Here is a 22297-nt window from a genome sequence, read left to right as displayed (position 1 = left end):
TTACAGGGGCCCCTCGAGCTTCTGAGCCCGGCTGGGGTGGTAGAATCCCTCATCGCGCACTGCGGGGCGCATGGCAGGCACCCGGGGGCCTTGCCCGGGGACAGCCCTGGGAGCCACAAGGTTTCCTCCCTGGCAGCCTTTGCCCTCACTCACCAGCCTCGCGCCGCCGGCCAGCCTCAACTTCCGAGGCCGCGCCACTGTAGTCACACGTGCGGAGGAGCCCCGGTACAGCCCAAGCACTGGCAGCTCTCCCGGAAGTGTGGGCGGGCTCAACGCCCTACTTCCGTTACTACGCGGGGGCCTGGCATAGTGAAGGGGGAGGAGATTTAGAGACAGGAAGCGGAAGACCGGGACTTCGAGCCATAGCCAATCGAGGCCTAAGGCTGAGTCGCTGAGGCCCGAGGAACGGGTGTGGGGGAGGCGCTTCTTCCGGCGGGCCGAGGGGTAGCTTGTACGTTGAAGGACACAGCCTGCGGAATTCGTGCTTTTTAGCGAGGTAGGTAGGTGTGCAGAGGAGCCTGGGCTCGATCCTCGCGCTTCAGCTTGGCGGCGGCCTGGGGTCCGACCATTCCTAGTCCGGGAGCGCTGCGAGGTCTTCGCTTTGAGGGCCGAGGGCGGTGGGGGAATGGAAAAGGACTTTGAGATGACGAGGCTTGGCGGTGCGAGGGGTCCGACGTGGGCTGGGCAGCCTCGGGGAGAGGCCAACAGACGCTACCAAGAGCTCCCGGAGGCCCTGAGATTGCATGTTTCCGTTGAGAAAAATGAGGCCCGCAGGGAACCGAGTCCCCAAGGTCACACGGTGACGTAATACTGGATGAGAACTGGAGAGCTTCTGACCCCAGCTCTGGCCGAGTTCGTTTCTTTTCCTGTGGGCCTGCTTGTGTCCGCTGAGCTGTGCTGCGGCGGCGGGCCAGCCAGACCTCCGTCAGCTGCGCCGCGGCCTGTGTCAGGGCGGGCGAGTGGGGGAGTGGGGCCCGGCCCTTGCAGTTCTCCAGGGTTAGACTTAGGCTCCCGGATGTTCCATCAGCGGGAAGGCCTTTCCGAGGCGGTAGCCAGACAGACTGAGCATTGCAAACGCCTTGAAGTGCGGGAGGCTGGTTCTGGTACTTGAGCGGCCCTCGCTCATCTTTGCTTTGCTTCGCGATCTCACCATTGCAGGTAGGTGTCGGGTCAGGGAGGAAGATAGGAGGATGGAAAAACAGTAGCTAGGGCAGTGAGTCACCTTGGGCCTTTTCTGAAATGCTAATTGTGCAGGTGAAGGAGAGGGGCATGGCAGGACTAATTATACCTGATAGCTCTGTTCCCCAGTTAGTTACAAACAAAAATGAAGACCCTGATACTTAGACCTTCCCCACCGACTACCATTTAACCAGTAATACCCTTATTCTTAGGTGATTTTCTCCTTCATTAATATGTCTTTCTAAACCTAAGTATTACTCGGAAGGAAAGCAAGTTTCAGTTCGATTATTCCACAAAGGTTTCTGACCTTTGCAAGTAACCAGCAGTTTGCCGAAGAGTGCAGAGTGTTTCCACCCGTTCTTTTCTTTCTTTCTTTTTTTTTTTTAATATATTTTCATTGATTTCAGAGAGGAAGGAAGAGGGAGAGAGATAGAAACATCCATGATGAAAGAGAATCATGGACTGGCTGCCTGCTGCTAGTCCCCCACTGGGGATCGAGCCCACAGCCTGGGCATGTGCCCTTGACTGGAATCGAACCCGGGACCCTTCAGTTCCCAGGCCGACGCTCTATCCACTGAGCCAAACCGGCCAGGGCTTCTCTCGTTCTTGATCTCACCAGCAACATCCCATTTCTACTCTCTGCTCCATCTTAGCCTCTCCCTTTCACACCCAGACTAAATTGCAGCCTCTGTACCATGCTGTCCAGTCGGAATTAGTCCTATGTGGACGATCACAAACATCAGACTTCGTCCCATATTATGTAGAGAGAATTTTAAAGCACCTTAAATTGTTTCAGTTGCAGACCACATCCTCCTAAAATCTTTTGTTAGGCACAGGTAGTGGGGGTTATCAGTTAATAATTTGACCAAGTTAAGTCCTTGTTTTCGGTAGGGTTTCTCCTGGAAACCTGCTTGATACTACGTATAAGATTTCAAAAAAAAATATGAAGGTGAATTGGGGGAGGGGGGAAGAGTATGCCTTTAATAAGTTTAGTAACATGAAACAGTTAATATAAAAGCTTCACCATAAAGGTTTCTTTTAATGGAGATGTTCCTACTTGTGCTGCACAAGCCAAGGCCACGGAGGGGTCCTTCATTGCTCCAAGAACATTCTTTATTTTTTTTTTTTAATTTTTATTATTTTGTTGTTAATTCTCACCTTGGGATATTTTTCCTTTGATTTTTTTAGAGAGAGTGGAAGGGAGGGGGAGAGAGAGAAACATCGATGTGAGAGACATCCATTGGTTGCCTCCCCACGAGCCCCAACCTGGGCCAGGGATCAAGCCTGCAACCAAGGTACGTGCCCTTGACTGGAATCGAACCCAGGACCCTTCAGTCTTGAGGGCTGACACTCTATCCACTGAGCCGAAGGGCTAGGGCTCCAAGAACGTTCTTGAAACAATTCAAAATTAAGGTCATTTGTCTAAATTTTTCATTGCCAATTCTGTGCACAAGAATGCCTCTGAAGGCCTTTAAATGGTAAACAGAAGCATGCCAGTTTCCATAGCAATGACTTCCTCACAGATGTATCCCTCTTCCATTTCATCAAGAGCCAGCCGTATCACTGCCACTGCCTACCAATCTCGACCGGACCTCGACCGGCTCGTCTATGTTGCCAATCGACTCGGCGTGGCGTCGGTCGTGGTAGATAGGTGGTCATACATACGAATTTTCAAGTATTGTTCTGGGACCTTTGGATGTGCCTTTGCTATTTTTATTATAAGAGAAATAGATGTATTTGTAAAATACATGGGTGCTATAGATACAACTCCTCTAAAAGTTTGCTATATATTTTTGTATCGTTTCCTGATACTGCAGTGGTTTTCAAACTTTAACATACATCAGAAACACCGAGAAGGCTTATTAAAATGGATTGCTGGGCCCCAGAATTTCTGATTCAATAGGCTTGAGGTGTAGGGCCTGACAATTTGCATTTCTAACAAGTTTCCCAGTGATGTTGATGCTGCTGGCCTACAGATCAGACTTTGAGAATCATTGATGTGCTCTATAATACAATATTCAGAAGTAGGATCTTTTTTTAATTTAACTTACCTGGGGACATATTTGCATGTCAGTACGTAAATAAATAAAGATCTACACACATTGTATTTCCTCCAATGGAAACCATCATTTATCAATTTCTTGTAGGTGGACTTTTAGTTTTTCCAGTTTACTTTCATAAACAGTATTTCTGTCACCATCCTTCATCCATGTAGCATGTTTCCACTTTGTAATATTTCTAGAAGGGTAAATTCCTGGAGAACAAATGAACCAGCTAGATAAAAGGGTATACTAATTTTATAATTTAATAGATAATGCAAAAATGCACTTTAGGAAGTTGTACCAGTTTACACTCTAGGTAACAAAGAAAATGTTTATTTTCCAACAATCTTACTACTGCTTATTATCATAATTTTATCTTTGCTAGTTTGCTAAATATGGCTTCATTTTACATTTCTTTGATCTTGAGGCTGATTATCTTTTTATGTTTTGCCCTTTTGTTGTTTTTATTTTTTTAATATATTTTTATTGATTTCGGAGAGGAAGGGAGAGGGAGAGATAGAAACATCAATGATGAGAGGGAATCATTGGGGATCGAGCCCGCAATCCGGCATGTGCCCTTGACCAGAATTGAACCTGGGACTTTTCAGTCCGCAGGCCGACCATTCTATCCACTGAGCCAAACTGGCTAGGGCTGTTCTTTTGATTTCCTTGACCTAAGATTGCTGGGGTCCAGCCCCAGCGGGTCCAGGGGTTCCCAAAGGTGTGGACGGAGTCAGCGAAGAATGTTTTACACGGAGACAGCGTTCAGAACTCTCTAGCTTTCCTTAGTCTCCGTGGATCTTCCTGTGCCTGGCTGAGGCCACAGAGAGATATCCCAAGGCAAGCTGAGCCTTTATTTTATAGTGAGAGGTAAACAAGGTAGTGGTTTCTATAGTTACACAGTTCTTGTGAGTTTCACTTGTTTTGACCATAGTTACACTTCCTGCACTTCCCTCAGCCCATTAGCTTCCCAGATAAGATCTAGAGAGCCTCATAAGGTCAAGCCTAATTATGCTAAGAGGACTGTGCCCTCTAAACTGGGAATTGTTTGTGACTTTGCCCACAGGTCAGTCCGAGGCTTAACCCTATATCAGCTCCCCACATAAGATGATTAAAATATTTGCCCATGTTTTTTAATCCTCACCCAAGGATATATTTATTGATTTTAGAGAGAGGAAGGGAGATAGAGAAAAAGAGAAAGAAAGAAAGAAAAAACAAACATTGATCGGTTGCCTCCCTTATGCATCCCAACTTGGAACCAAACCCGCAACCTTTGTTTTACAGGACTATGCCGATGCTCCAACTAACCAGCCACCTGGCCAGGGCTTGGTTTTCACTATTTACATTTATTTATTTATTTTTTTTTTTTTTCTTTTTCTTCATTGCTTAAAGTATTAACTATTGACATTTAAATCTGTTATCTATTGTTGTGTAAGAAATAAGGATTCCAGCTTCCCTACCACCATTAGCTACTATGTATCAACTCCATTTAGTAAATGATTTCTTAAAACAGATGAACTTTTTTAAACTGATTAATTCCAACTACATTGTACCATGGTATTGATAGAGCCAGAATTGAAAACATCAAGCAATATTGCATCAGAAGGTAGACTTAGAGACTATTCTTTTCCTATGCCCAATGATTTGACATACATTCTGGAGTGTTGTGTAAAAGCAACCAAGGTAAAGTTCTCCTTCCAAAAGTTTCTCTTATCAGTGAGGCTTTTTTCACCAGCTTTGCTAATCTATGTTGGGCAAGACATACGTAAAAATTTACAATATTTATATGCAGTGACTTCCGATTTTTAAACTAAAAAAAATGTATTTTTAAAATTACCTCCAAACCAATTTATTGTTGCCTTCTTTCTTTTTTTTTTAAAGATTGAAATCATGGCAGGTCCAGAAGCTGATGCCCAATTCCAGTTCACTGGTATCAAAAAATATTTCAACTCTTATACTCTCACAGGTAGAATGAATGTAAGTATTAAAGATACCTTTAAGCAGTTATATTTTAGAATTATATAAGTGTGACAGTATATCCTCTTTACTTCTTCCGTTCTTTTTCAGTGTGTAATGGCTACATATGGAAGCATTGCTTTGCTGATTTTATACTTCAAGTTAAGGTCCAAAAAAACTCCAGCTGTGAAAGCAACATGAAAAGTAAGGAGTTGACATTTAAAAGTTTATAACTTAGCCATTTTGATGTTACAGTATTTTTCCCTGGCTATAAAAGTAAATCATTGTCACGATGCAAAATTTATTACATACAAGAAAAAAATAAAGAGAAAAATATTACTCATATCCCATTACCCTGACAATTTTAGTTGCCATTTTGGTTTAGCTCTTTTTTGTATATTTTATTTGGTTTCCATTGGCTATGACTACAGATTGAAGTAGGGTAAGGATTATAAATGTCTTATAATAGGTATGTTCTTTATAATTTGATGCATAAGTGCTGTGGGTATATGGTTTATTTTACAGAGGAAATGTGTCTCCTATTAGATTTTGTTTTAATATAAATAACATTACAATTAATAATGTAATGTTATTACATTACATATGAAGTCTACATCTATGATTGTTTCTTAGGCTGAAATTTGTTTCCCAAAGAGTTCTGGGACATCCTGCTTTTTAAGAGGTTGTCTCTCTTGCCCCAGCCAAAGCTGAATATCAGTTTGGGGGTTTTGTTAATTTGTTGAGTAAAAATAATCTGTCTTTTTATGAAGCTGTACATTTTTTTTGTATTTGCTTACCATTTGTATTTTTCTTAACATTCTTTTTCATGTGCTTTTCTCATTTAATAATTGGGACTTTTGTCTTTGTGAAGACCTTATTTCTCTCATATAAACTCTATGTAATAATTATTAACCAACTTTTTAAATCAGTTGCAAATATATCTGGTTTTTTGCTAGTGTGCTAGTTTCAAGGTGTCCTTTAAGTCATTTTTTATTTTTCAATTAAAATCGACATATATAATATTGTATTCGTTTCAGGCATACACCCCAGGGATTGGACATTATATAACTCACTAAGTGATCATCCTAGGAATCCATACACTATACACAGTGATTAGAATATACTCCCTATGCAGTACTTTGCATCCCCGTGACTGTTCTGTAACAACCAGTTTGTACCTCTAATCCCTTCATCTTTTCATCCCCCTCCCATCTGGCAAACATCAAAATGTTCTCCGTATCTATGAGTCTGTTTCTGTTCCACTTTTTTACTTTGTTTTTTAGATCCAGTCATTGATATGTATTTATTGCCATTTTATTGTTCATATTTTTTATCTTTTTTAAAATTTCTTACAGAGGACTCTTTAACATATTATGTAATACTGATTCTGGTTTGGTGGTGAGGAACTACTTTAGCTTTTTCTTGCTGGAAAGCTCTTTATATGTCCTTCAATTCTAAATGATAGCTTTGCTAGGTAGAGTAATCTTGGTTGTAGGTCTTTGCTTTTCATCAATTTGAATATTTCTCTTTGTTTGTTTTTTGGGGGTTGTTTGTTTGTTTTTTCTTGTTGTTGTTGTTAATCCTCACCCGAGGATATTTTTTCCATTGATTTTTAGGGAAAGACAGAGAGAAACATCGATGTTAGAGAAACACATCTATTGGTTGCCTCTGACCAGGGCCAGGGCCAGGGCCAGGGCCAGGGCCTGAGGAGCCTGCAACCAAAGTATGTGCCCTTGACCAGGATCGAACCTGGGACCCTTTGGTCTACAGGCTGATGCTCTATCCACTGAGCAAAACTGGCTAGGGCTGAATATTTCTTGCCAATCCCTTCTGACCTGCAAAGTTTCTGTTGAGAAATCAGCTGAGCTCCCTTGTAGGTAACTACTTTTCTCTTGCTACTTTTAAGATTCTCTCTTTGTCTTTAACCTTTTGTATTTTAATTATGATGTGTCTTGGTATGTCTTGGTGTGGGCCTCTTTGGGTTCATCTTGTTTTGGGACTCTGCACTTCCTGGACTTGTATGTGTATTTCCTTCACCAGGTTAGGGAATTTTTCTGTCATTATTTTTTCAAATAGGTTTTCAGTCTCTCTTGTTCTCTTTCTTCCTATGGCACCCCCATGATGTGAATGTTGGTACACTTGAAGTTGTCCCAGAGGCTCCTTATAATGTCATTTTTTTGGATTCTACTTTATTTTTGCTGTGCTGATTGCATGTTTTTTGCTTCCTTATATTTCAAATCACTGATTTATTTCTTGGCTTCATCTTCTCTATTGTAACTACCTGTAAATTACTCATTTCAGTTCATTTATCCTTCATTTCTAACTGGTACTTTTTTTTTTAAATATATTTTTTATTGACTTCAGAGAGGAAGGGAGAGGAAGACAGAGATAGAAACATCAATGATGAGAGAGAATCATTGATCAGCTGCCTCCTGCCTGCCCCACACTGGGGATCAAGCTCACAACCCCGGCATGTGCCCTGACTAGGAATCGAACCATGACCTCCTGGTTCATAGGTCAATGCTCAACCACTGAGCCACGCCGGCCAGGCTCTGACTGGTTCTTTTTTTTTATTATTATTATTGATTTCAGAGAGGAAAGGAGAGGGAGAGAGAGATAGAAACATCAATGATGAGAGAGAATCATTGATCAGCTGCCTCCTGCATGCCCCCCATTGGGGATTGAGCCCGCAACCCGGGCATGTGCCCTTGACCGGAATTGAACCTGGGACCCTTCAGTCCACAGGCCGATGCTCTATCCACTGAGCCAAAACAAATAGGGCTGAGTCTGCCTCTTGAGTGTGTTGCTTGTGAAAGTGGTTGGGTGGTGCTTCATCATGGTCTAAAGCTGCCCATTGGATGTGCTGAGTCTGGGGTCTTCAGAGAAGTGCAGGCCAAGGTCAGCCACTGCCTGTGTTCTGACTGCCACCTGTTTTCTGCCTGGGGCCACCTGGCATGAGTTGCAAAGCAATCTGCAAATGGCTATTTGTGTTGGTCTTGGAGGTGCCCAGGTGAGACCAAGCTGCAAACCAAGGGTGGCTACTGCTAGTGCCGGCTTGGGACCACTTAGTGAGAGGTACAGGGCACACTGAGGCCAGATGCTGCTCATTTGAGATATTTTAGCAAAGTCTGAAGCATGAGCCAAGACATGCCATTCACAGGGAAAAGACCCTGAAAACAGCTTTGGTGGGCCTTCTAGTTGGGTAGGGCAGGTCTTGAGGAATCACCAGGGCAAGGCAAACAGTGTGAGCCAGGTTGATGAAGACTCAGATATGGTCCCCGTCTGCTGGCTTGGTTGGGGGAGGGCTCAGAAAAGGAACAATGGCCTCTGCCAGCACTTTTTTCTGACAGAAAGTTGCCTCCCAGCTCTCACCTTGATCCCGACAATTCATTTCCTCCCCATATGTCCCTGGTCTTTCAAGCTGCTGTCCTAGTACTGGAGTTCCGAGGGAGAGTCAGAGTAAATCCATGTGCAGGCCCTTTAAGAGCAACTGCTTGGCCTAGCCTGTTTGCTCAATGGTTAGAGCGTTGGCTGGTGGACTATAGGGTGGCAGGTTCGATTCTGGTCAAGGGCTTATACCTTGGTTGTAGGCTCCATCCTGGGCCTGATTGGGGTGCATGGGGGAAGCAACCAATCAATGTCTTTCTCTCTCTTTCTCACACTGGTGTTTCTCTCTCTCCTCCTCCCTTCCACTCTCTCTAAAAATCAGTGGAAAAAATATCAAGTGAGGATTAAAAAAAGAGGAACTGCTCTTAATTCCTTACTTGTAAGACTTTCATTTAGCTAGTTTTCAGATGGTTGTTCGGTAGTTTAGTTGTAATTTTGATGTGGTTGGTTTCAAATTTTTATATAAGCAGTTCTATCTTTTCCTTAAATTCCCATAGACTTCATTTGCTCCCAACCCCCATTTACCTATGCTTGAGTGAATAAATATTTGTGTTGGCAATAAATGTGCAAAAAACCCAAAATCCAGATCTTTATCCAATGTAGCTTCCCACCGATTCCCTCTGCTCTTAAGAGCTTTTCTAATCTTTAGGAGATTGAATATCCCAGAATGTAAATGTAGTATTTTGCTCAATTTTCCATATTAGGTACCTCCTAACTCTGGGAGGGTAGTTGTAGCCCCATTATACAAATGGAGAAGTTGTCTCAGATATTAAATAACAGATACATAATAGATAACATACCTGTTTTCTACTGTTTAAAATGTTACTTTATATACTTGACTTTGCCAATAGCCTACTTTTATGATCATACTGAATTGTTGGCAGCTCTTTTGTTAAAGGTGGAGTGTTAGGTTAAATTGTATTAAGCTGAGATAAACCTTAATTTTGGGAGTTAGACTCCTTTGAAAATTTGATGTGAATTTGCATTCAATTTCAAGGGGTTTTGGTTCGTGGATAGTCCTATACTGATAATTTGCTGAATGTCTTAAAAGTAGAATTGAACATGATTGTGTCTAAACTACTTTTGCTTTGTTTACAGGATTATAAACGGTACCTCATCTGTTAATTTCCCATGCCTGGAGAAGCTAATGTCAACTCATCATGTGATACTCAATTTGTACAATAAATTATGAACCTGGAAAAGCTGGTTGTCTTTATTTACAAGATATCAAAAATATAAAAACTGTACAAAATGCAACAAAGGCAAAAACTGGCAGTGACTTGGTCTGAATTTTAGTTTCCCAAAGCAAGGCTCAGTACTGGAGGTAAGCAACTGAAATGTCTGTCTGACTTCAAGTGTACAAGGTTGTGTATAGCCATTTTAGCTGAAGTAGAACATGGAAGCTAAATTTCTTCACCTGATTTCTAGAGTGGGTACACTCAGCATCTAACAGGTGTAAATTCAGATGTCAGTGGGTAGCTGTACTTATCTAAATCCTAGAAATGAATTGTAGTTCACCCTACCCAGTTACATACATTCCACTAGTCATAGCTACGCAAAAACGTTAGATCATTTAACATAATACTTGAGTGCCATACAGTAACTACATTTTTACAGCAGAAACAACATGCTCATAGAATTCTTCAGCTAAAATTCAAGATGGTATTATATTACTCAATTTGAATCTTGAAGCAGGATGAATTGTTGAAATCAATTGGGGGTTTTCCTAAACATAATAAATTAAAATAGCGTTTGAACAGAAAATGCATAGTTTCCACACATTCCAAAGCACCATAAATGTCCCCTCCACAAACATAATACCTCTTATTCAACTAACAGAAATTAGTTAAACGCAGTTGCTATAGAAACGTGGAACTCTCCTGTTCAGATTTTCCAAGCAGCATACTTCCAGATCCATATGGACAAAACATTCTTTGTAGCTTAAATTAATCACTGAGGTATTTGCTTTTAGTCTCCCTTTTTCAAACAGTAGCTTCCAAAGGTCTTTAATACCGATGGTTTATTGCGGACTATAAGCGCCTGCAGCTAGAACCAAGTTTCTTCGAGTAAAATGGAGATGTACAACTGGTGTTGATTTGGTCATATATGTTCCCAACAGTAACTCCTGTGAATTCTCAGGTAAATTTATATGCCCAGTGGCTGTAGTAAAGTCATCAGTCTCTAAATCTTCAAATGCTTTGACAGCATCCCATAACCGGACTGTATTATCCATTGAACCTAAGGGAAAGTCAAAGGAAACCATTTAGTAGCATCTACCACATTTAGCTTCTGACATTTTGCCAAGTACACTTTATGTATTTACTGTATATTTCTGGTGAAAAATCTAAACCTGGTTAACAACTCTATTCCTTCTAAAGGAGCATTTCAAGCAGTTTAATGTGAGAGGTCAATATACATGTAGAGCGATACTGTGGAATCATGGCTAAGGAGAAGCAAAGCCTAAAGCAGCAGGACTTAATTTTGCAATTGTCAACACTCATTGTTTCCTGTTAACACACCATTTACCCTTTACCACAAAGCCATTTCTAATTATTTACCTGATGCCAAAATTTCACCATCTCTACTAAACCTAAGTGAGCAGACTGTATCGGTGTGGCCTTTTAATTCTCCAACCATCAAACCATGTCCAATATCCCAAAGGAGTACTCTGCCATCTGTTGCTCCTGTAGCCAGGAATCTCCCATTGGGAGAAAATGTCAAGGAGTGAATTGGTCCCTAGAAAAGAAGTTCATGGAAAGAATCAATAGTAGGGCTACAAATATTTAAGGAAATAAGACAAAGTTAGAATTTTTAGTGTAGTGGTATAAATAGTATCTTTAGAACATATGTATCATTGGTTTGTTTTTAAAATATTTTTCTCAAAAGCAGCCTTGTATGCTAGAATAATGAAGGTGTACGTAAAAATACCTTGTGTCCAGTGAAGATCCTTACACAGTTCCCATTCAAGACATCCCAGAGCCGCACAGTTCTGTCTGCAGAGCCCGTAGCAACATAATTAGAATTTGGATGGAATCTGGTACAATTTACATCAGCAAGATGGCCAGCAAATATCCTTAAAGGCTGATAGTGGTCTGTGGCCCAGAGCCTTTTTAAAAATTTATTAAAAGCAAAAGATGATAATTAGTTAACTACGAAATGCCACAATTATCCAAAGTAAATACCCATGTGAAATGTTAGTTCCATATGAGTCCCTCTCACCTGAAGGAAAGACGGAATGATTGAGACTAAATAGCATTCTTAAGAAAAATGAAGTTGATCTGGTACAAACATTTTATAATTTTATAATTGAGTTCTCTCCTCTTCCTGCTCCCCCTCCAGAGGAAGGGAGAGAGACAGAGAGTCAGAAACATCGATGAGAGAGAAACATCGATCAGCCGCCTCCTGCACATCTCCCACTGGGGATGTGCCCGCAACCCAGGCACATGCCCCTGACCGGAATCGAACCCGGGACCCTTCAGTCAGCAGGCCGACGCTCTATCCACTGAGCCAAACCGGTTTCGGCAACATTTTATAATTTTATAATTGAGTTCTCTCCTCTTCCTGCTCTCCCTCCACCCTTCCATCCCATCCAACTCCTAGTCTAACCCATAGGAAAGTTTTAGCCACCACATAGTTTCTAACCTGATCTACTTCATCCTGAACTTTTAAGGAGATGACAGGGAAACAGGTGCTACAGTAATAGTGAAAGACAAGGTTAAACAGCTAATTTAAAAAAGAGAAAGTGAAAAATATATTTTAAAAACTACCTAAAAAAAAAGTTGTAAACAGCTGATAGGCAGGGAAGGTGTGTTAATAAGCTAACTTGAGGAAGAAAAAGGACTTAAAACTCTTCATATAGATATAATTATAGAATAGTAATACTCTTCCCAAATTCATTTTCAAATAAGGAGCTATAAATGCTGACATTCTCAAAAAGTTGACCCGGAATAATAGAAGGGAAAATGAGTTTGGCTGGAGTTTGTAATTCCCAACAAGAAACCATTCTGTTCTTGAATAAACCCAGTTATAAGACCGTAATGTACTTACCGAGCTACTCGGTCATGGCCCCCAGATACAAAATAATATCCATATGGAGAAAACTGTGTGTCCCAAACTGGATAGTTGTGTCCTTTATATCCCACCAAGCAAGTAAATGTTTGAAGACTCCACAATCTAACAGTTCCATCTTCTGAAGAGGAAAGCAGATAGTTCCTGAGAGGAGAAAATATATTTGATTCCCAGAATAACTTAGTTACCTGTCCAGTTTCTGTACATTTTAATATCTATATATAAAAGGCTAATATGCAAAGTGTTCCCGTAGGAGTTTGACCAGGAGTTCTATCGCTCGCTATGATATGCGCTGACCACCAGGGGGCGGTGCAGAACAAAGAAAGGCCCCAGCCTGCAGCCTGGGAAGGGAGGCCCCAGCCAGCAGCCAGAAGGCCCTGATCATCAGCCAGCCGTAGGGACCCTACCCATGCACAAATTTCGTGTACCGGGCCTCTAGTATTAAATATGCTGACATGCTACATCTTATTTCTAATTTATACATGGTATTCACAGTAGGTATAAGTACTAAACAAACTAATGTTAGCCATGATATTCCACAACTGAGCACCTACAGAATGAGATTTATTTTTTTAAAAAACTCAGTTTTTTATTTTAAAATGAAAAAGAATTTAAAAGGAATTATCTTTTTGACACACACAAAGGCAAATACAAAAACACTAGGCACGTGAGTAATCATCTACCTTTTTTAGGGATAAATACAAAAGCTTAACTATTCCAAGTATTATGGTTTTCGCAGAAAGTATTATGGTTTTCGCAGAAATCAAGAAGTGTCTCTCAAGTAAAAATGTATCATCCTGCTAAATCCTATCAAACAACAAAAACCTCATTCTCAAAGGCTCATAAAGATGAAAATCTTGATGGATTAAAAGCTAATATCTATTCAAGTAAGATACAGATGGTATGAATACAACATACCCTTCCATTCCTATGGAATGTCAGATCATGAGAAATAAACAAATACCTATTTGTGGGTTACAAATTTCCTTTTCAGTATTCTCTTAGTCCTTTTGATTGTACAAAGATATAAATCTTCAATTAATAGCTAATAAGCCTTTAATCTCAAGAATCTTATAAATTTAGAGATGATGGAAAACAGCATTAGCCACAAACCCAAAGTAGGAACCCAAAGAATCAATTCAAATTAAGGGTTATACTAAACTAAAACTAATTTTTAAAACCAGCAAACCCTGAAGTCTATAAATTTGGGTATACATTAAGTTGTTATCTTTTACAGCCAAGATGAATTAGCAAATGGCAAGATCTAAAAGATAATGATTGACAGGCAACCATAAGATTTTTCTAACAGAAAATTTCCTAATATTTGTATGTTTCCAGTAAACTTTTATATAATTTCAATATAATACAGCAGTACTTAATTTTTACTGTTTATACTTTACCTATCTGGACTGAAGCTGGCTCCATAGACAGGCCCACTGTGACCATACAAAATCTTTAATTCGCTTGCTGTTTTCTCATCCATGATTCTTTCTAAGACATCATCTGATTCTTTGTCTATGAGGCTAAGATCTAAAATGGTCCAGAAATACTGATTTTTAAAAGTACATTCATTAAAACATTTTAAGGAAATCACTTTACAGTTCAGAAAAAGAACATTTGAACAGTTCTTCTGGCATACCACCCACTGTGCTAATGCCTTTAAATTAGGTGATACTATTCCAGTATATAGCAGAGGAAACTGAAGTTCAGAAGAGTTAATAATTTGCCAGAGTGCACATAGCTATTCAATGTTGGATCTAGGACTGAAACTCAAGTTATCCACTATATCACAATGTTTCACAAATATGAAAGCTATGGAAAAATTATTAAAAATGTATTACCTTGTTTAATAGGATAGCAAGGAACTCTTTAAAATGAAGTCCTGATTTTTTTTTAAAAAATTCACAAATAATCATAAAATGTCAGATTTTTAACCTTAAGTTTTCTAGCATATTCCCCTCATTCTACAAAGGAAAAAACTGAGGCCCAGAGAAATTAAACCAGTCTAGTACTCCAGTCTCCAGATTGCCGCTCCAATGCACTTATCACTATTGGGAAATGTTAGCATTTTGAGTTAATGTAAAATCAAGTGAAAGTCAGCTAAGATCACAATCTCTGGTATATATTCCATGGGAATCAAGACTGGTGTAAACTAACTAAGAGTTCACAGCCTGACAGGTTCATCTCAGTTACCTGCTGCTTGTTTGACACTACGAAGCTTTTTGGGAGTCACAGACCACACTCTGACAGTTGAATCTGCAAAACCTCCAGCAATCAAACTAGAATCATCAGTGACATCCACTGCAGTAAGGCCCTGCCAAGGGAAAAAAAAGGCTTTATACTAAACAATACTGTTTTAGGGAGGCGAAAATTACAATCACACCTTAGAGAATAAATAGTAATAACTACTGCCCTGGCCAGTGTGGCAGTTGGTTGTGCATCATCCTGTACACTGAAAGGTTGCTATTTTGATTGCTGGTCAGGCTTCTGCCCAGGTTTCGGGCTTAATCCCCAGTAAGGGGCGTGCAGAAGGCACCAGTCAATGTTTCATTCTCACATTGATGTTTCTCTCTCTCCCTAAAAATCAATTTTAAAATCTTTAATAATGATAGCTATTTTTCTCATATAAAATATCATTTGAGATTTCATTCTTCTATGAAACCAACTGTCTGAAATCACTTACTTTTAGAACAGTGGTTCTCAACTTTCCTAATGCCATGACCCTTTAATACAGTTCCTCACGTTTTGGTGACCCCCAACCATAAAATTATTTTCGTTTCTACTTCATAACTAATTTTGCTACTGTTATGAATCGTAATGTAAATATCTGATATGCAGGATGTATTTTCATTGTTACAAATTAAACATAATTAAAGCATAGTGATTAATCACAAAAACAATATGTAATTACGTGTTTTCCGATGGTCTTAGGCGACCCCTGTGAAAGGGTCGTTCAACCCCCAAAGGGGTCGCGACCCACAGGTTGAGAACCGCTGTTTTAGAACATGCCATCATTTACCCCTTTTTGCCCTCCAAATTTGGTGTATGATATGAAGCAAATGTTAATCATTTTTGCAATTTACTAAATATATCCTCAGCAGCCTATTTTAAAGAATCTCTCTAGAGACATGTGAAATTCTTAAAAAACACTAAGTTTATATAAGTACTTAAATCAAATTCAATAGAGATGAACTAGTTCCCTCTTCCTGAAAGGCTAGCAGAAGAATTCTGATCAGTGAAACCAGGGGCACATGTACGCAGGATTCTCGTATCTACAAGTTGCTTAAGTTCTTTTAAACATTGCCTTCTATCTATTCCTAGCAGTGTCCAACTCTCCTTTCTTAATAGGTGTCTTTAAACTGTATTTATATCAAGAATTTAAATAATAAAACTCCATTTTAATTAACACATTTCTTTTAATAGTATATTACCATTTTTACATGATTTTCCAGGAAGAAATTGCCCTATTATTTTACCAACCTGGTAAGCATTGAGGAATGTATAGAAACAAATGGAAGGTAAACAGTCTGGCCCAAGGCGCACGCGTTTGGTGGTTTCTTTCATATTCATTATCTTATCCAACTTATCTGAATCTTTCAACTCAGGAAGAGGGATTCTATGAAAGAAAAACAGACTGAAAATTACTCTATTAAGAAACTAGAACCCTGTAAAGCATATCAACTTATACTTTCACACATGTTCCTGAGGTTTTTTCCTCACCTGTTTTGAGGTGGAGCATTGGGATCCTGTTTTTTGCTTTTGGATCCAATACTATCTTTTTTGGGCTTCTTCTTTTTAGGTTTTCCTTCTTCATTTTCTCCTTCTTCATCCTCATCATCCAAAGGCACTTCAATTTCTGGCTCTTTTAATAAACCAAAAAATACCTACAAATCAAAAGAGCCAACATTTTTTAAATTATTTTTTTGTTCATTAATACATCCTTTTCATATCTTGACAGGATGAATCACAACTACAAATATAGTACTTTATACCCTGAAGCAGATTCTGTACTTATCAACCCAATAGCCAATTTCCCGAACTTCTTCCTTACTAACAGAACCCCGATTTGTTGGAGCAGCAATATGATCAGTTAAATAATTTCTGTTCCTGGGCTCCCATGCAGCTAGGAATGGCCATATAATGTCATCCTGGCCAACAAATATGCACACAAATATGCAGGGTAGAGTTTTAGAAAAAAATACTATTTCCTGATTAAAAAAAAAAAAAAAAGGAAGAGATTCAGCAGGGATTTGCCCCCCGCCCCTCCCGCCGCCTTCCTGGAATGCAGCTGCAAGGCTGGAGCTCCAATAGCCATCTGTGAGCACAAAGAAGAGAGTTACATTTTAAAGATGGTGAAGCAGAAACTAGGAGCCAGGGTCCTTAATGGCGCGTGGAGCCCTCATGCCAGCCCAGGAGGGCTTTCCTCTGTAATATCATTTTATGTGAGAGAAAAACCCTTAATTGTTTCAGCCTCTACAGTCAGGGTTCTGTTAAATGCAACCATTCCCCAATTCTCACAAAACTTAGTAATAGTGTAAAATAAATCCCAAACTAGCTGTAAGAAAAATGTGTAGATGGAAATGCTACAATTTTTCATAATCTGTATTATATAGTTCTTAGGTTTATTCCCATACCTTTGATTTGTTTGCCTCTCGTTTAGCCTCTCCTGCCAAACTTCCCACCATCGCATCTATCTGTTGCTTACTACGCGGCATCCCATCAAAGATGTCAATGTAGAGGTGCTCCTGAACTATGTTCCATATCTGATTGTTCTGTTTCTCCTGAAGATGCCTCTTCAAGAGTTGGTACGAGTCACGGGAAATACGCAGAACAAATTTACTTGTTCGAAAATCCAACATGGTCTCATTCCCTTTCATGTGTTCCTTTTTGGTAAGACTAGATAATACTCGTAGGTCATCTTGGTAATAACATTCCTGATCTCCATGGAACCTGTTCAGTGATTTTAAAAAGTCATTTTCAATGTAATCATTAAGGGATCTGCCTCTCCCCCATATATTTATAAACATACCAGAATATACTCAACGTGTCTGAATAATCCTGGACTAAGCTGTAGGATCAGAAGTGACTTATTTCAAAATTACATTTCAGTTTCTGAATTCATCCTAAAAATTACTAACTTAACTCTCTAATGAAATGTATCATACCATAAACATTTTAAGAGAATTTGAAATAAATAACAAGTGAATGAATGTTAAGATATCCACCATTGGTAGATAAGTCTCTTCTGAATGCCACCATTGGTAGACATTTAAAAATGTTAGAATCTTTGCTTTACTAAATTTTATGTTCTCTTAAAAACCCACTTTAAAAAATTTCTTTATGAAAAATTTCAAACATATACAGAAGTAGAAATTAGTATAATGAATTCAATGAACCTATCACCCAGCCTTTCAACAATAATCAATGAATGGCTTTCTCATAAAACACTCCATTTTTAATGATTTCTTATATTCTTAATACCAGACATATTTGTTAAACATCAGTACTTTAATAATATGACTATAGAACAAACTTGATGTCAAAGAACGAGCACTTCCATTTACTCCCCATTACCAAAGCAATTAAATAAAGCTTATAGCTTTGGTAACAATTAGTAAATTTAAATGTATTTTTGTTTATACAGATCTTTATTTTCCTAATAAAGTAAAATTAAAGAACATATATTTGGCATTCACTAAGCAGCAAGCAATGCAAAAACATTTAGAAAACAATGAACATAAGATATCATGACCCTAGCTGAGATAGACACATATTCAAAAGATTACCTGTGTTATACCTGTGTTACCCTATTATGACTCATCAAGACATGAACTAAGGGTTCTAAAATTTAAATGAAAATAAAAATCTCAGCCTTTTAGTCAGACACTGTTCATAACCTCATCTGAGCATTGGATCCAGGGAAGGGCTGAGATTGTAACAAGGAGACAGGGAGTACCCTAGGAGTACCCTAGGATATTCCAGCTGAGAATGCTATACCATGAGAAAGGAAGAGGTTTATTGATGACAATACTATAAGAAAAATGAGCTTAGGGCAGGAGTCCTATCACCATCAGCCTTGCTTAATTGTTTTTCCCAAAAAAACTGAACTACGAACATTTGCTTTATGTCTTCTACTAGCACCGTGGAATAATGAATCAATATAATGGCGTAGAAGCCAAGAGTCCCGAGTTTTATTATTTCTCTATTACCACTACCTGTGTTAACTAACAAGTCCTGGCTTGTAGGTCTACTGCTTGTACTAAAGAGCTCTCATTCAAACTTTTGAGTATTGCCTCCTTTTTTTTTTTCTTTTTCTAAATGAAAACCTTTAGAAGATTTCAGTCAAGCTGCAGGATTCTCATATCACTGCCTCCTTTCTTAAATACTTCTTTTCTTTGGCTTCTATAACTCAACACTCTCCTGGTTTTCTTCCTACTTCTCTGGCCTCTCCTTTTATCTCTTCTACTTGGCCATCTCTTCTACTTCTTTTATATTTCTTCTACTCCCAATGTCAGAGATCCTCAAGGCTCAGACCTAGCCCTCTGACTTATTTCATACCCCTCCCAGACATTCTCATCCATATCCATCAATATTACACAAATTCCAATTTATGGTTCTAGTCCAGGGGTGGGCAAACTTTTTGACTCGAGGGCCACAATGGGTTCTTAAACTGGAGCGGAGGGCCGGAACAAAAGCATGGATGGAGTGTTTGTGTGAACTAATATAAATTCAAAGTAAACATCATTACATAAAAGGGTACAGTCTTTTTTTTTTTTTTAGTTTTATTCATTTCAAAGGGGCCGGATCCGGCCACGGGCCGTAGTTTGCCCACGGCTGTTCTAGTCCCTACCTCTCCTCTAAGCTCTAAAGGCTTATATATCATCCACCTATTAACTTGACATCCCTTAAAAAGTCAAAGGCATAGTCAAATCTGAACTCAAGACTTTTCCACACCCCGACAAAACTTCCAGGGTATTCTCTATCTCAGTGAAGGGCACCCCTATCCAGCTAGGGGAGCCAGAAACCTAGGGGTTATCAATAATATCTTCATCTCCTTCACCTCCATATCCAATCCATCACCAAGTGCCTTACCAATATGTCCACCCCCTTTCACCAATACTACTACACCCTAGTCCAGTGTTTCTCAACAAGTATACTCCAGGCACTTGGGACAAAACAATTCTCTGCTAAGTGGGACTACCCGCCCATATTAGAACATTTTGGTATCCCTAAGTCACTGCCCTCCCCCCTAGTCACTATGACCACCCGAAACACCTCCACACATTTTCCCAGTTGAGAAACACTACAATATCCTCCAAAACTAGTCAATCTATAGACACTCTGTACCCCCACCATCTGTTTTCCCCAATGCATATAGGTCCTTTCAAAATGCAAATCTAATAAGGACATGATCCTTCAATGACTTCTTTAGCAGAGATGCCTCACTGTCTCCAAATATCCATTTTTCTTTCTCCCTCCACACTAGAACACCTGAATGGAACACATGTTGACTGAGCATAGTGACACCTAGGTAAAGAACAAGCACATTTGCTACCTCTCTTGTAGATTAGTGACCGTTGAACTGACATAAAAAAACGAAGAAGTGCGATTGCTTAGAACCATCCTGTGCCACAGGTGGAAGCTGCATGACAGGGGTGGTAGAGCAACAAGATTGAGAATGCCCAGATCCTTGCTAATCAAGGACTCCATACCAGCCCTAGACTGCCTAACTTCATGAGAGAAAGAAATAAGCTTTTATCATATTTAAGCCTCTATTTTGTTTGGGTTTTCAGTCACTCTCAGTCTAATTTAATCCTAACATAGCTTCCTGTTCTCTTGGGGTATTTTATTTCTGCCAGTATGTTCAAGTTTTCAGTGAATTTCAGCCAGATCTACTTCTATACAATACTCCCCTGCTGCTCTTAGAATAAACAAAGATCTTCAACCTGGCCCAAGAACCTGCCTATTCCAGCCGGTAACCAACTGTCCAGTTTCATGTTGTACCACTCACCACTCCATACTCCTCTTTTAGCCACACTGCCCTTCTTTCATCTACCATGATATCTACTGCCGCAGAGCTTAGCTTTCACACATGTGTTTCCCTTCTCTTCATCTAGTTAACTCCTATCAAATCTTCAGATCTTACCTCTGGGAGCATCACTTCCTCTGGGAGCCTTCCATGACTTTCCTAACTAGATCAAACCCCCCTATTTTAGGCTGTCATAGCACCAGGTACCTCTCCTTCATAAAGTACTTTTTGAGTTGCAATCTAACATTTACCAGTATGTAATCAAAGGTGAGTATATACTACACACACACACACACACACACACACACACACACGGTGTATATATATAATATATATTAAAATTCACATACTTCTCAAAGAATGATTTTGCTTCATTCTCATGTTGATTGTAGACTAGTTCCAAGTACATGTGTACAAACAGAGGATAAAAGAGTTGGGATAGCTCTGCCCGATGGCAGTCCAAGGAACATTCAATGAAGTGTTTCAGTCCACTGTAGTATTCTTCATACATTGTGGGGTCTCCTTGCTGGTTGTAAGCTGACAGCACAGCACTGACATCTGGCTGGTCTTCCACAGCTACACTTCCAACTGTTTAAAAAAAACAAAAAACAGCTTTCAAGAAAATAACCTAATATATACCAAATGACTAGGACTATTTGGCTAAGGTCCAGAGGTGACTAATGTTTGTCTCTCTCTCCTCTCAAACTCTTTCCCCCAACACAATCACATAATCTTTTAATGCAGCGGTTCTCAACCTGTGGGTCGCGACCCCTTTGGCGGTCGAACGACCCTTTCACTGGGGTCGCCTAAGACCATCGTGCATATCAGATATTTACATTACGATTCATAACAGTAGCAACATTACAGTTATGAAGTAGCAACGAAAATAATTTTATGGTTGGGGGTCACAACATGAGGAACTGTATTTAAAGGGCCAAAAGGTTGAGAACCACTGTTTTAATGGGATTTTTACTGTTTCAGTCATCCATCCAAAAATCCTTCAGCTTGTTCATATCTTAAAACAGAATTTTCTTTCTTCCTTTCTTTCTTTCTTTTTTTTTGAGAATACATTTATTAAAGCTGGGGACAGTGAAGGAAGGGCTTACGACAGAAGAAGCAACAGGAGAGAGCCTAGGCCAGGCTGCTTTGGCTTACTGAAGAGTGAGAGAAAAGGGGGCCTTGGGGGCAGGTTCAGGGGGTTAGCCCTGCATGAGCTGCCACTGCCCACTGCTCCCCTGGTTGCAAGTCTCATGAGGACCCTTAGGAGAATTTAGGAGATGCACGCCTGTGGGGGAAGAAGAGGGGAAAGGGAAAGGCATGGCTGTGGTCCTAAAACAATGTACCAAAACAAAATTTTCAGTACTGTGTAACTTTCTTTGTAACATCCTATCCTGTGTTAGCTTCATATGTACATATACACCTCTCACTCCTGTAAGCATTTTAAGGGTGGGAAGGACATGCCTTATTTACATTTCCAAAAGATATACCTAAAACAATTTCCAGAACCACCATTTCAAGGCAGAAACATGAGTATCTATATATGTAAAGCCAGTGACCTGAATGATAGAACGACCGGACCACCGGTCACTATGATGCGCACTGCAGGGCCAACGAGCCCAATTGGGGCCCTGATCGG

General features: G+C 39.8%; 3 protein-coding genes across 4 annotated transcripts in view; 1 reads left to right on the top strand and 2 right to left on the bottom strand.

The window, feature by feature from the left end:
- The window catches only part of PDCD11 (programmed cell death 11), a 38191-nt gene extending 37446 nt beyond the window's left edge, over positions 1-745 (bottom strand). The window contains exons 1-2 of the mRNA XM_014461830.1: positions 716-745; positions 154-277 (exon numbers count right to left, since the gene is read on the bottom strand). Of these exons, the coding sequence (XP_014317316.1) occupies positions 154-277; positions 716-745 (154 nt within the window). The remainder of the gene's footprint in view (positions 1-153; positions 278-715) is intronic.
- On the top strand, positions 338-9766 carry ATP5MD (ATP synthase membrane subunit DAPIT). Of its 2 annotated transcripts, none has more exons than XM_006095919.3 (4): positions 338-496; positions 5103-5198; positions 5289-5381; positions 9663-9766. In XM_006095919.3, exons 2-3 carry the CDS (start codon positions 5112-5114, stop codon positions 5376-5378), a joined length of 177 nt encoding a protein of 58 aa, XP_006095981.1. In that variant the 5' UTR covers positions 338-496; positions 5103-5111; the 3' UTR covers positions 5379-5381; positions 9663-9766. The 2 variants fall into 2 exon arrangements, with proteins under 2 accessions (XP_006095981.1, XP_006095982.1); XM_006095920.3 differs by lacking the exon at positions 9663-9766 and adding an exon at positions 5625-5636.
- The window catches only part of TAF5 (TATA-box binding protein associated factor 5), a 14697-nt gene continuing 2150 nt past the window's right edge, over positions 9751-22297 (bottom strand). Inside the window, exons 3-12 of the mRNA XM_023759807.1 lie at positions 21012-21249; positions 17267-17582; positions 16353-16516; positions 16113-16248; positions 14826-14946; positions 14033-14162; positions 12612-12776; positions 11493-11670; positions 11123-11300; positions 9751-10802 (exon numbers count right to left, since the gene is read on the bottom strand). Of these exons, the coding sequence (XP_023615575.1) occupies positions 10585-10802; positions 11123-11300; positions 11493-11670; positions 12612-12776; positions 14033-14162; positions 14826-14946; positions 16113-16248; positions 16353-16516; positions 17267-17582; positions 21012-21249 (1844 nt within the window). The 3' untranslated portion in view covers positions 9751-10584. The remainder of the gene's footprint in view (positions 10803-11122; positions 11301-11492; positions 11671-12611; positions 12777-14032; positions 14163-14825; positions 14947-16112; positions 16249-16352; positions 16517-17266; positions 17583-21011; positions 21250-22297) is intronic.

Source organism: Myotis lucifugus, unplaced genomic scaffold, assembly GCF_000147115.1.
Source record: "Myotis lucifugus unplaced genomic scaffold, Myoluc2.0 scaffold_162, whole genome shotgun sequence".
NCBI lineage: Eukaryota > Metazoa > Chordata > Mammalia > Chiroptera > Vespertilionidae > Myotis > Myotis lucifugus.
Note: the sequence above shows the minus strand (reverse complement) of the source record. Positions and strands in the feature narration are given on the sequence as shown.